General features: G+C 32.8%; 1 protein-coding gene and 1 long non-coding RNA gene across 3 annotated transcripts; both read right to left on the reverse strand.

Annotated features, from left to right (window-relative positions):
* Positions 1-2,167: 2,167 nt before the first annotated feature.
* On the reverse strand, positions 2,168-3,700 carry LOC144997949 (uncharacterized). 2 transcript variants are annotated; one of them, XR_013660030.1, is made up of 4 exons: positions 3,180-3,700; positions 2,925-2,980; positions 2,625-2,696; positions 2,168-2,342 (listed from the first exon to the last, which is right to left on the reverse strand). It is a non-coding gene; the product is annotated as an uncharacterized LOC144997949 (long non-coding RNA). The 2 variants fall into 2 exon arrangements; XR_013660029.1 differs by having other exon boundaries at positions 2,447-2,696.
* Positions 3,701-5,100: 1,400 nt separating this feature from the next.
* Positions 5,101-7,289, reverse strand: LOC145045560 (uncharacterized). The gene is made up of 3 exons (XM_078993880.1): positions 6,139-7,289; positions 5,189-6,064; positions 5,101-5,104 (listed from the first exon to the last, which is right to left on the reverse strand). Exons 1-3 carry the CDS (start codon positions 7,287-7,289, stop codon positions 5,101-5,103), a joined length of 2,031 nt encoding a protein of 676 aa, XP_078850006.1.
* Between the last annotated feature and the right edge of the window lie 6,595 nt (positions 7,290-13,884).

Here is a 13,884-nt window from a genome sequence, read left to right on the forward strand (position 1 = left end):
TTCCGATACAAATCATAAAGCATGAACGATAACATTACAAGTCATTCAACAAATATATACATATACAGACTTGTAAACAAAACAACTCGATGATTCATCCATCTTACGCCCTTGCGCCACTTCCTGTAATACAAATAAAACTGAGTGGGTCAGGCTTGGGAGCCTGGTGAGCATATATGGTTTTCAACCCACAATAAATAAATTATATTTAATTTCACCAACCAATCACTATCCCGATTACCCATTCCCGTTATCCTCACTTTACGTCCCTAAAACGACATCTATCTCAAGGGACCTAATCTAATATTTTCATCGGGACGGACATTACTGCTAAGGGGTTTCCTCAACAATAGATATCCTAAAGGCAACCATGAGAGGGATAGAGTACACCGGTGAACACATCGTTCACAACACCTACAGGTTATGAACCTGCTAGCGTTCCACGAGACTGTCTAGAAGGAGTCTGTGGTCGTTATCCATACTCCGCTGAATAACTAGGTCAACAACAACAACATCGAGGCCTCTCATCTGTTTATTACACACCAACTATCTACCCATGTTCTACCCAACATATTAGTAGATAAAAATATATATATTTTTATACATAGTTTAAAACCTCTATAGCATTTTCATCCAATACATATTTCACATAACAGATGAGGCATACCCACATAACACGTATTTCATAGAAAACAAATTAGATCTATGAGATTGAAGAGAGTGAATATACATTCACGTACATAACAACAAAATTATACACATAACACGTATTTCGTATAAAATACTTCATAATTATGCGTTAGAAGAAAGTAACTACACACTCACCTGATCAGAAGATGATCGGACAACACTACGGCTTGTAAAAGTAGTAATCCTCAGCAGATCTGGAAGATCTCTACAAAAATCGAACTTCTTGCGGACAGAGCTTCGGCTCGGAAACCGCACTTCTCGGGATCTTCGGGATCTCGGGACTTGCTTCGGGACTCGGGAATATTACCGGGGCTTCGGGGTACTTCTGGCACGCAAATCGAGGTAAAATGGGAGAGAGAAGAGAGAAAAATAGCAAAGGAGCAGGCTGCCCTCGCATCCTATTTATAGGAGGCTGGAGCCTCGGAGAACGCGGGGTGTACTGCCTTACGCGGGGCGTAAGCCTCCGAATTCGTCACTGCATGCGTCATCCGAAGAACTCGAGTGCGAGGCGTGTCATGCTTCGCTGTACGCGGGGCGTACGCTAGTACGCTGGGCGTACTTCGGATCAGATCGGTGACTCCCCTTCGGATAAGGCCGGTTTTAATAATTAAATTTAATTATTAATTATTTAATAAACTTCGAAAATTCATATCTTCTTCATACGAACTCCGTTTTCGACGTTCTTTATATCCACACGTAGGTGAGACTACGCTCTACAACTTTAGTTTAGACTCCGTCAACTAATTTTGACTTTGTTTTTTATTATTTATTTTTAATAGGCTGGGACAGAAAATTTCGTTATAAATTCATAACTTCTTCGTTTGACGTCCGTTCTCGCCTAACTTTTTATCGCTTCGATACCAACAACGAGATCTTCGATTCTCGTTTAGATCACTAAGGCTAAATATCGCTCTAACGTAAATTTCACTTTTTACATCATTCAGCGTTGCCGGTTCTGTTGCGAAACTTCGACAGGTCATAACTTCTTTGTTATAACTCGGATTTCGGCATTCTTTATATCTTTGGAAACCTTGTTTCAACTACTATAACATTATACAAAGATATCATGTTTATTTTATACTTAAATTTTGACGCTTATTTTTATTCTTAATTAATCAAACCACATAATTAAACAATTAAGCACAAAACACATAATACTCAAATAATACACTTCTATTATTTCAAAACGGGTTACAAAGGTTAACGTAGATTATTATATCATCATTTATAACAGACCTAGAAACACATGCGTTACATACATTGATATTAATTGTTAATGACAAAAAATTTGCTAGTTTTTAATAAAAATATATTCCTTTTGTGTTTACTTTGGCAAGTTTCAAATATCAACAACAGCATCCGGTTTAAGAAAACATTTATTAAATATAATTTTTTTTATTAAATTTGATGGCAATTTTTATCTTATAAGAATGTTGTAATTTTATTGGGAACAAATTATATTAGAATATTCGTTTTTTAATAATTTACACTTTTATCTTGACATAATTCTTTTTTCAATGGGTTAAAAACACACATTCATCCCAATAGGTTAATGTTACATTTTCATCATATTCAAACAACCGATTGTTCATCAAAAAACTTCATGTCAGAGTCAAACAAAGATCAAACTTCAAGACCTCCTTCATCCATTCCTGCATGACAAAAACAACAAAAGAGGTGCATTTTAACAAACACGTACATACATAAAAAAAAAAAAATAAAAAAAAAAAAAAGTAAGAATAAGTCATGTCAGAACCTGCTGATATTTCTTTGGCTAATCATTTTGTGTTTCAACACATGAAACTACATGCAATTGTAGTTCATGTGAAATAGAAAAAAATGTCGAAAACCAGTTATTTGCATCAAGTATAAAACAACGAAAACATAAATGGGTGAAATTTATGCATGTGAAGGTTGAAAGATTGACAAATTACCTACTACAAAATAGCTCAAAGTCAGCCAATAGCTAACCATGCATCATCTCAAGTAGCCATACTCATTCCCACCTAAAGTCATGAAGGTAACATGGTCAAAAAGGGTAAAAATGTTAATAGTGACATCAAATTTTAATCCATAAAATCTAGTAATTGAATATTTTTTTATTACTATTTTGTAAGACTATGAATAAAAATAAGCCCTTTTCACCAAATATATCAAGCATATAAACAAAATCTAGATATAGTTATCATTATGAAATAAACAATAACAATTAAGTGGATAAATGAGCCATACACCTTTTGACGCAAGCTGATGTAGAAACAGAAATTTGGGGCACTAATACTGCTCTGACCTGTAAAATGAAATTATTTGTTTTAAAAACACACACACACACAAGAATGGAATCTGGCAACCCCAACATCTGGGACAAAACCCGCAAAACAATACATTTATAATTCGACAACTCACATTTCATGTTGTATGTTCAAGCAACGTGAGGTGTGCATGTGTGTGTGCGTGTGTGTTTTATTACAAAATAGTAATAGAGATACCTTGGTTGTGGATACATGAATAAATCTGCCCTTGATATCAGACACAACCTAAAACTCAAAAAGAAAATAAACATTCATCAACCAAGAACACAAAAATTATAAAGAAATAATTCAGGAAAACATATAAAGATGACAAGAAAAAAGAAAATATAAAGTGGGAAAAGAATAAAAGAAAGAGTCACAGATTTGGTGCATTGTAGTAGAAAAGGTTGCCTTAACCAACTTTCCATTACTGGTAGTGTATCATTTTAGACTCTGCAAAACACTTCATGCCAAGATAAAAATATTCAATGATATTGAGTGAATAAGTTTTCCTTATGTACGTAAATAGACATTTATTAAGAGCTTCTTATCTAACAAATTAACAATATAGTTTCAAATTCAAATGAACCAGACTCCACTGGTAAGTATACGATCTGATGGTAGCACCTACAAGCACAATAAATAAATAGACATCTCGATAACTATTCATTTGTCCAGAAGAATTTTAAGTAATAAAAACGATTTTAAGTAGAAAAAGAAAAGTACAACCAATTAGAAAGACTTAAGTTAATCAGAATACAAATTGAATGTTAAAAACTTATACGATTTAAATGTCCTTACTTTTGAGAGATTTGAGTAACATGGAACTAAATGAACAATCATAAACTATATGATTTTAGAACAAAACCTGCATTTAAAACATAAATAGATTAGATCATGAGATTTTTAGTAAAAAAACAAACTGTAATGGATAGAGGAAGAGTTGAAGAGAGTCTAGATTGTTGCCTGGAAAATCATAAAAACTGTGCCTAGTGGTGAATCTAGTGACCGGAGGCAAAGAAGACCATCACCATGACCATGTATGTGTGCCGATAAAATCTCTTGGTAACTGTACCTGCAAGCCAAGTTAAAATCTAAATAATATATATATATATATATATATATATATATATATATATATATATATATATATATATATATATATATATATATATATATATAGAGAGAGAGAGAGAGAGAGAGAGAGAAAGAGAGAGAACTGATGATGCTAGTGTTTGGATATAGATCCAGATCCTCTAATCGACATAGTGGAGAAACATGGTGGTGTACTAACAATGAAACACCAAATTCAGTTGTGCTCTTGGTCTCGCTCTTCAATCTCGGTTCATTCAATTTCCTATAATCTTCACCCCATATTTAAAAAAAAAAAAAAAAAACCTCCATGACTAGAAAGGGAGATAGAGCAAGAGAAATTAGGGCTTGATAAAGAGAAAAAGAATGTCTGTGGTTTGAGATGAAAACGGTGAAGGTGTTGGTGTGTGATTTAAAAACTAGGGATGGGAAAATGCCACTCTAAATTTTCAGCTATTTCTCTTTCGATCCGTTTGATGAACTAATGATGTCTAAGACTGACATTAGATTTAGGGATTTTAGAAATAATATGTGAGTGAGGGTGGTGATAGCTAGGTTTAGAAATAATAGGTGTTTTTGAAAAAATTATTTACGCAATAGGTATACTTTTAAACATATTTACCATATAGGGTTATTTACCTTTTTATTTTATTTTTTAAAACATGTAATCCTTTCCTTTTCCTTCTTTCCTACGAGGACATGCACCACAAATTAAAGCCATTTTATATGTAAATTCTATGTTTCACTGTAACTAATTTTTTATTTATTTAATATAATTTTATTATTTTTTTTATTTTTCTTTGATTTTAATGTTTATTAATTGCTTTTTACAAACATCATGTAACTAACAAATCTTCTTGTAAAAATCAAGAAACAACTTTTAAAATTTAGATCAACCAACAACTTTTTAAATTTAAACTCACAAACATCATCTAACACTAAAATATTTGAAGTACAAACCCAACAATCTGTTACTAAAGACAAAAGAAAATAAGAAACATTCCAAATAACTTTGATTCGATAACCACTATCTGCAAAAAAATAAAAAATAATAAGATATAAAAAATAAGATATAAAGTTATACAAATGAAAAATTGTTGAATGTCTTAATTTACCTTGGTTTAGACTGGCATTTTTTTCGATTGTGACCACTTTGCTTACAAATTCCACAAAGGTTCGCTTTTCTTCCTTCTTTAATGTCCATTCCATTTCGAAGTCTTGTTGAGCGGGGACGACCTTTTTTATTCCGTAAGAGCTCAAAATTTGGAAGTAATTCTTTAAACAAAGATTGTGGCCAATACGCTTCATGAGGAAGTGGGGAAAATTTGGAAGCCCAAGTATCACAATATTTTACAATTGAGTAACATTTATCAACATATTGCCAACTATTCAAAGAAAGTGTGGCACATGCACTCAAGACATGAGAACAAGGATATTTAAACACTTCCCACTTACCACATGTGCAAGTTTTTTGCTCCAAATTAACTACTTGCACATTTCTTCCTCTTTGAGTTATCAACTCAAATATACATTTCTCTCGATTAAAAGATCTCAAGGAATGTGCACTTGCTTTTGACATCAAAGCTACTTGTTTGACAAGAACATGAGGGGTATATGCATCTCCATTAGCCCGTGAACTGTTTCCTAAAGGGCGTCTCACCTCAAAGTAATGCACCAATCTATAAAAAGTAAGTTGGACACAAGCCGTGATTGGTAAAAAACGGGCACCTTTATGGACACTATTAAAAATCTCTGACAAATTTGTTGTGAGCAACCCATATCTCCTCCCACCATCATGTGCAAGTGTCCATCTATCAAGTGGATGACTCTCTAGCCATTGTCTAGCTTGTGGATTTAGCTTCCCAATTTCTTCCATGGTCGAGTTGAATTTTCCAACTTGATTTTGACTCCCGGCACGATAAGCTAGACCTTTCAATTCTGAATTACGAAACTTCTCGTAAAAGTTGTTGATAAAATAACGTAAACAATACCTATGAAATAAACAACAATAATGTGAGTTATAAAGGTTTAAAAAAATAAACATAATGTGTGTTATAAACATTACCTATGAAAACCACGTGGCTCTAACCATGGCGATCCATGTTGATTGACCGCCTTTAGGATTCCAAGATGACGATCAGAAATTAAACAAATACCTTCACGTTCTTTTACCACATGAATCTTGATATAAGAAAGAAACCAATTCCAACTATCATACGATTCATTTTCTACAATTGCAAATGCTAGTGGCAAAATCTGATTATTACCATCAACTCCCATTGCAATCATCATCGTTCCCTTGTACTTACCATACAAATGTGTGCCGTCAATGCTAATCACCGGCCGACAATGTACAAACCCCTTAATAGAAGGGGCAAAAGCCCAAAAAACACGTCTAAATTCCATGGGTTCTTCATTGGTTGAGCTCAAAACTAACCACTCGACTATAGTCCCCGGATTGAACTTTTGAACTGCGCATAGAAATTTGGGTAAAGCAGAATAAGATTCTTCCCAATTGCCAAATACTTGTTCAATCGCTTTCTGTTTTTCGGTCCAAACCTTTTTGTATGAAGGAATATAACCTAATTTATCGACTATTTCGGCTCTCAACGCAGGAATACTAATTGAAGGCTGCTCTTTAATAAGATGTTTGGTTTCCTGGGCTATCAAGCTTCCATCTAGATTTGGATGGTCTTGCGAAATATTGTTGTATAAACAAGTATGTGGACCCATGTACTTTGTAATTTCAAAATATCCACTTCGTTTTCGTTTGATTGCACGAACTTGCCATTTGCAACCGGATTGTAAATGTAACTTGCATCTTATGGTCCATAGAGTTGGACGTGTCTCAACAACCTCAAACTGTTTATGTGTCCTAATACTATAAATCTTGATAGCTCTAATAAGTTCTTCTTTGTCCTTTAAAGAATCTTTCCCTAACTCTTGTGTAAAATCATTTTTGCTCGCTAATTGTGTCACAATCCAATTGTTGTCGGTGGTCATATTCGTTTCTACTATAATAGTAAAAGTTGAAGGAACTTGAAAGTTGTTGTCAAAAGCGTCTTCATCATCTTCTTCTCCTATGCCATCTTCTTCAAGCACTTCATTTGCATCAGCTTCATTGTCATTTGTTATTGCATTGCTCACCACTGCAACTTGAGAGATTGTATAGAAATTCTCATTTTGAACAATGTCTGATATGACATTAGCATCCATCTACCAAAAAATATAACATAACAAACAATCATAACATAAACTAAAACTCAAATTTTCAAGCAAATTTAATTTAATTCAAGTAATTCTAATTTCATTCACTAAAATTTCGTTCAATGTGAATCTGTGATTGAATGGAATCTAATTGCATTCACAGAAAATTTCAAATACTCACAAATGTAGACAATAAATCCTAACTGTGGTGAAAACTATTACAATTGGAATCAAAAGTTTCAGTAACAACAACAAAATAGAGAAACAATTGGCTATTGAAGATTAAGGTTCAAAAATTCGAACCTGTGATGGAAATCCAAAAAAAAAAAAACAGAAATCGAACATTAAGGTACAATAGAATCGTTTCTTTAACTGATTATCGAACCTGTGATTGAAGATTAAAGTTTAAAAAATTGAACTGCTTGAAGAGTGCTTCTTACCTGTGAAGTCGCAACCTCCGATTGCCTTGGAGTCGTCGGCTGCAGTGGATTCGCCGGAGTCGTCGGTTCGGCCGGAGAAGAAGGGTTGGCCGGAGAAGAAGGTCTGGCTGAAGGGCGCCTCTCTTCCTGCAGGTAAAAGCGACGCTGTGAAAGAATGAGTTAGGGCACGGTGTTTTTTCTTTTTTTTTACTAAATTACCAAAAAAAACCCATTATAGTAAATATGTTTAAAAGAATACCCATTGGGTAAATATTTTTTTCAAAAACACTTATATGGTTAAAAACTCGTGAAGATGGAAGTGAGAAATTTGTGCGGCGATGGTAGGTGGAGGTACATGGAAGAATACATGGGAAATGGCGGTGACCGATGGTTTTCTTGAAAGAGTTTGTGAGAGGGGAGCGTGTGTTTCTATTTTTAAAATTTGAAATGAATTGAACAGGAAGACAGAACATAGTGTGTATGCGTATCCGATCCCATGTGAAGATGATTAATGTCAGTTTTTACATTTGGCTTCAAAATTGGTACATGATAGTTTAACGGTTGTACGTTAAAAAAACATGGTTTGTGATTGGTTATATGCATTTCACTTGGATTACCATCAATTTAATCCCCACCGTACAAATTAGATCAAAGGTTTCAAATTCCATCTCCTTGTTTTTTTAAGACATTATCTTAATTTTTTGGGAACCCACAAATATGAATGCTTTATATATATATATATATATATATATATATATATATATATATATAAAAGATGGTTCATTTGGGATTTAAAAAAAAATTAAGATTTTAAGATTCAACATCAGTCATATATTTCTTATTTGTGTGTGTGTATATATATATATATATATATATATATATATATATATATATATATATATATACTAGCCGTCTACCCGCGCAAAGCGGCGGGGCACGTGAGTTCTTTCGGTGATATGTTTCCATTACAAAATTGTTATGTTAAAAAAAAGTACATGTTGAAGACAATATAATCAAACTATGGTGTTATTTGTTACATCATGCATCAAATAACCAATAAAAAGCAACCAGTCAAGACGACACAAAATATTAATCGTGCAATACTTCTTTATACACCACATTTGCTGTATAAACCCCATCACCTTTTGAATTTTCGTTAGGCTTTACTAATACTTTTGTATTGCAACGTGAAACCCCTCTGGACAATGCAACATAAAGTTGTCCATGCGAGAATACTGGTTCTGGAAGATAGATACCTACATATGGAATTGTTTGTCCCTGAGCTTTATTGATTGTCATTGCAAAGCACAATCGAATAGGAAACTGTTTCCTCATTAGAGGATCGATGGTTGCTACTAATTGCTTGTAACTGGTATTGGTTTCATATCGATGGATGTGGATTCGCATATGAAATCAATTGTGTTCGCATCTATGAAATCAGTTCGCATATGACATCAATTGAGTTCGCATTTGGTTTTGTGGGTCAAAACAGTTCGCATAAGAAGTTCACGATTTGTTTGAGGTTAATTGATTTTGATTTCGCAAGCTTGGAGTCGGAGATCTGGATTGTGTTCGCATCTATAGAATGCGAGGAGAATTTCATGGTGATATTCAGTTCGCATTTGGTGACACAAGTACGTGGTTGATGATTTTTGGTTGGTTCGCATTTGAAATTAGTGGGTTTCGCATTTGGGTTCGTATCTGGGTTTCTCAAACAACTGAAATGCGAATATGAGACAACTGATTAATTTCTCAGTTAATGCGATGAAATGCGAATGAACTCAAAGACGGATGGATGCAAGATGCGAAGAATTTGAATGAAAATGCGAAGTTTTTAATGTATAAATGCGAATTGGGGAAGAAAGCTTAGAGTTTCGCATTTGGCACCTGATCTTTTCAAGAAATAATATAAGTGGTCCAACTTCGCAAAATGGGGTCATTTAATCAGAAAATCGATCATTCTTCAAATATGACATTTAATCAGAAAATCGATCTAAAAATGAGACATTTGGTGTTTATCGATTTTTCAGGGTCGACGGGTTGTATGAAAAGCGAAGGCTGAGTAATTGAAAATTAGAGGATCGATGGTTGCTACTAATTGCTTGTAACTGGTATTGGTTTCATATCAATGGATGTGGATTCGCATATGAAATCAATTGTGTTCGCATCTATGAAATCAGTTCGCATATGACATCAATTGAGTTCGCATTTGGTTTTGTGGGTCAAAACAGTTCGCATAAGAAGTTCACGATTTGTTTGAGGTTAATTGATTTTGATTTCGCAAGCTTGGAGTCGGAGATCTGGATTGTGTTCGCATCTATAGAATGCGAGGAGAATTTAATGGTGATATTCAGTTCGCATTTGGTGACACAAGTACGTGGTTGATGATTTTTGGTTGGTTCGCATTTGAAATCAGTGGGTTTCGCATTTGGGTTCGTATCTGGGTTTCTCAAACAACTGAAATGCGAATATGAGACAACTGATTAATTTCTCAGTTAATGCGATGAAATGCGAATGAACTCAAAGACGGATGGATGCAAGATGCGAAGAATTTGAATGAAAATGCAAAGTTTTTAATGTATAAATGCGAATTGGGGAAGAAAGCTTAGAGTTTCGCATTTGGCACCTGATCTTTTCAAGAAATAATATAAGTGGTCCAACTTCGCAAAATGGGGTCATAAAAAGACAAAAGTGCAGAATTTTCATTTCGCATCCCTGTAGTCTTCGCAAAATGGAAATTTTTACCCAGTTTCGCATTTGGGGTAAATTTTTTTGAGAAATTGGAATATTTTCAAACTTTTTTTCTTAAAAAAAACACATTGTCTTCGTCTAAGAGAGGGAGAAAAACGATTAGGGTTTATAAGGGAAATACTTCATGGCAGTGGGATTTATAGCAGAGTTTATAAGGTGGAGAGAACAAACACACGTCTGCTATGAGATATTTTAATCAGCTGCAAATGCAACATTTAAAGGATATTTGTTGAAGCGTATTAGGATGAAAATGTTTTAAATTTTGAATGACCATGAAATTAGGATTTTGCTGAGAAATATAAGGAATCAAAACAAATTTAAAATTTAATATTATTTTATTAATGGTTGTTTGTAATATTAGCTTAATCGTTTGTACGTCTTAAAAAAATAATATTATTATATTCAATCTATTTATAGAAATAGTTAGATTTCTTTTATAAGTAGTAAAGATATATATATATATATATATATATATATATATATATATATATATATATATATAAAAGATGGTTCATTTGAGATTTTTAAAAAAAATTAAGATTTTGAGATTCAACATCAGACATATATTTCTTATTTGTCATATAACGCTTAACCATATCGGCATCAACGAGGTATGTCTAATCCTAAATGATTCTATGATTATATTATTATGCTTATATGTCTAATCATAATTGATTATACATATATGCATGGTTACAGAAATTGGGATTAATCGGCGATTAATCGTAGATTAACCGCTTGGTGGCTGAGATGGTAGTAGTGGTGGTCAGAAATGTGGCGGTTGTATATATATATCGGTTTCGGCGGACCAGTACGACATGAGAGTTATAAGTATAAATGATTATTCAGCGATGTCCATTCATTTTCCACTGCAACATTCCTCACCACTATATATATATATATATATATATATATATATATATATATATATATATATATATATATATATATATATATATATATATATATATATAATCAAAATAGTAAATAGTAACTAGTAAAAGCCCTAGCACTACATTGTGGGTTTGAAATAATTTAGTGTATTTATTAGGGATAATAACTTAAAAAGGTAATGAAGTTTCAAAAATATATAAAAAATACCATTGTTTTATTTTTAGTACTCAAAATACCATTAAAATATATTTTTTATACACAAAATACCAATAAAGTACACATGTGTTCAAATAATACCTTGTGAGTAACCTACAATAGCCGGTAAAATGGTATTTTGTGTACAAAAAAAAAACAATGGTCTTTTTTTTTACATTTTTGAAACTTCACTACCTTTTTAAGTCATTTTTCCTTCTTTAAATGTAATGGAAATTTAGCTACTTTTTATAAAGAACCCTCCACTTCACTTCGACTACTACTGTTGTTCATCGCCACCCTCCACCACCATGGCAAAACCCTTTTTCTTATTCTTCCTCCTAATCATCTGCCTACTTTCATCAACGTCGGAATCTCACCGGCTACCTCCGTTTCTCGGCAAATCCCCACGGCTTCTCAAAAGCCAACAATTCTTGTTCAGCCGAGGTACACTTACGAGACACGATACTTTGATCAGACTCTTGATCATTTCAGTTTCAATGATCTTCCCAAGTTCCAACAACGTTATCTCATCAACTCCGATCACTGGGTGGGCCCAGGCCCTAGTCGTTTGGGCCCAATCTTCATTTATTGCGGCAACGAAGGCGACATTGAATGGTTCGCTGCCAACACCGACTTCGTTTGGGAACTCGCCCCTCGTTTTGGTGCCATGGTCATCTTCCCCGAAGTAAAAGTCCTAATCACTCTACTCTACATTAATTTGTTCACTTGCAGACCTTTAATAATATAATTTTATCAAAAGCTGCGTGATTTGATCTAGCATCGATATTATGGTGAATCGATGTCATATGGAAGCCAGAAAGAGGCATACAAGAATGCTTCTACTTTAGCCTATCTAACAGTCGAACAAGCACTTGCTGATTACGCTCTTCTCATCACCGATTTGAAGAAAAATTTATCAGCCGAAGCATCACCTGTAATCTTGTTCGTCTGATCATACGGTGGAAGTAAGATCTTTTCCAACAATTTCAACAAAAATTAAACAAGCACTTGCTGATTACGCTCATCTCATCCCATTTACCTGAAGTACCTGGTTACCACAATGTTTTAGTTGAAGACATTTATATTTTGTTGGTATTCTGTGTACAAATAGTAACATTAATGGTATTTTTTGTACTAAAAAAACAACAATGGTATTTTTTGAACATTTGGAAACCATATAACCTACAATAACCGGTAAAATGGTATTTTGTGTAAAAAAAAAAACAACAATGATCTTTTTTGTACACTTTTAAAACTTCGTTACCTTTTTAAATCATTATCTTTATTTATTATTTTAGTGACTAAAATTGTCAAAGCTGACAAAGAATTGTGAGCAAAAGTGGATAAAAGTGAGGACTAAGCAAATTGAGGTAAAGAAAACGGAAAAAGGAATGAGTTAGCCACTTAGTCGGAAGTCAAAAATGTTGGGGGGTAAAAACACAAAAAATAAAATTTTATTATTTTAGAGATTAGAACCGTTAAAATATGTACATAATTGTGACAAAAGTATGAACCATGAAAATTTTATACCCAGGGAACTAATATATATATATATATATATATATATATATATATATATATATATATATATATATATATATATATATATATATATATATATATATATATATATATATATTAAAGAAATAAATCTTAGAAATAATAAATTTGAAAATTTTTTGGTAATTTTTCTTTTCATTTTTTAGCCATTTTGATATTTTTGGTCCTTGCAATCAATATTTTAAAACTTTTTATGAACATTTTAATATTTAAAGTTTGGTCGTAAACTTTAACGATTTGATAACTTTGATCAATTTTCTAAAAAATTGTTAATTTCTACCCCTTTAATTATTTAGCCATTTTGATACTTTTGGTCCTTGCAGTCAAAACTTTTATATTTTTTCATAAAAACATTAAAAAAACGGTCCGAGGCAAAGCCCAGACTTTTCATCATTACACTTTCTACGTTTGTCATATTTATCGATTCGGAAACAACATTAAAACTTCTGACCACTGCATAGCTGGGGTACCCTTTCTAGTTTTAATTATTTATTGTTGCATAGATTCAAACTCATCGACTAAATTGACCAGATGTTGAATGTCACGATTAAAATAAAAAGAAGCCATCGTAAATATTTGGATACCATTTGTTTATATATGACCTAGTTATATATAACTAAAAGGAATCCAGTTGCACCGTTGGCGCTGATTTGAATAATGTTTGGAAAAAAAAAACTGGAAATAACTTTCTCGAAATGCATTAAAAGTTATATATAAATAGAATTTCTTTACGTTGCAATTATTGATTACATTCCATGATAAAATGAAAAGAAAAAGAAAAAAAA

The sequence above is a fragment of the Lactuca saligna genome, chromosome 5 (assembly GCF_052625555.1).
Source record: "Lactuca saligna cultivar CGN05327 chromosome 5, ASM5262555v1, whole genome shotgun sequence".
Classification (NCBI taxonomy): Eukaryota; Viridiplantae; Streptophyta; class Magnoliopsida; order Asterales; family Asteraceae; genus Lactuca; species Lactuca saligna.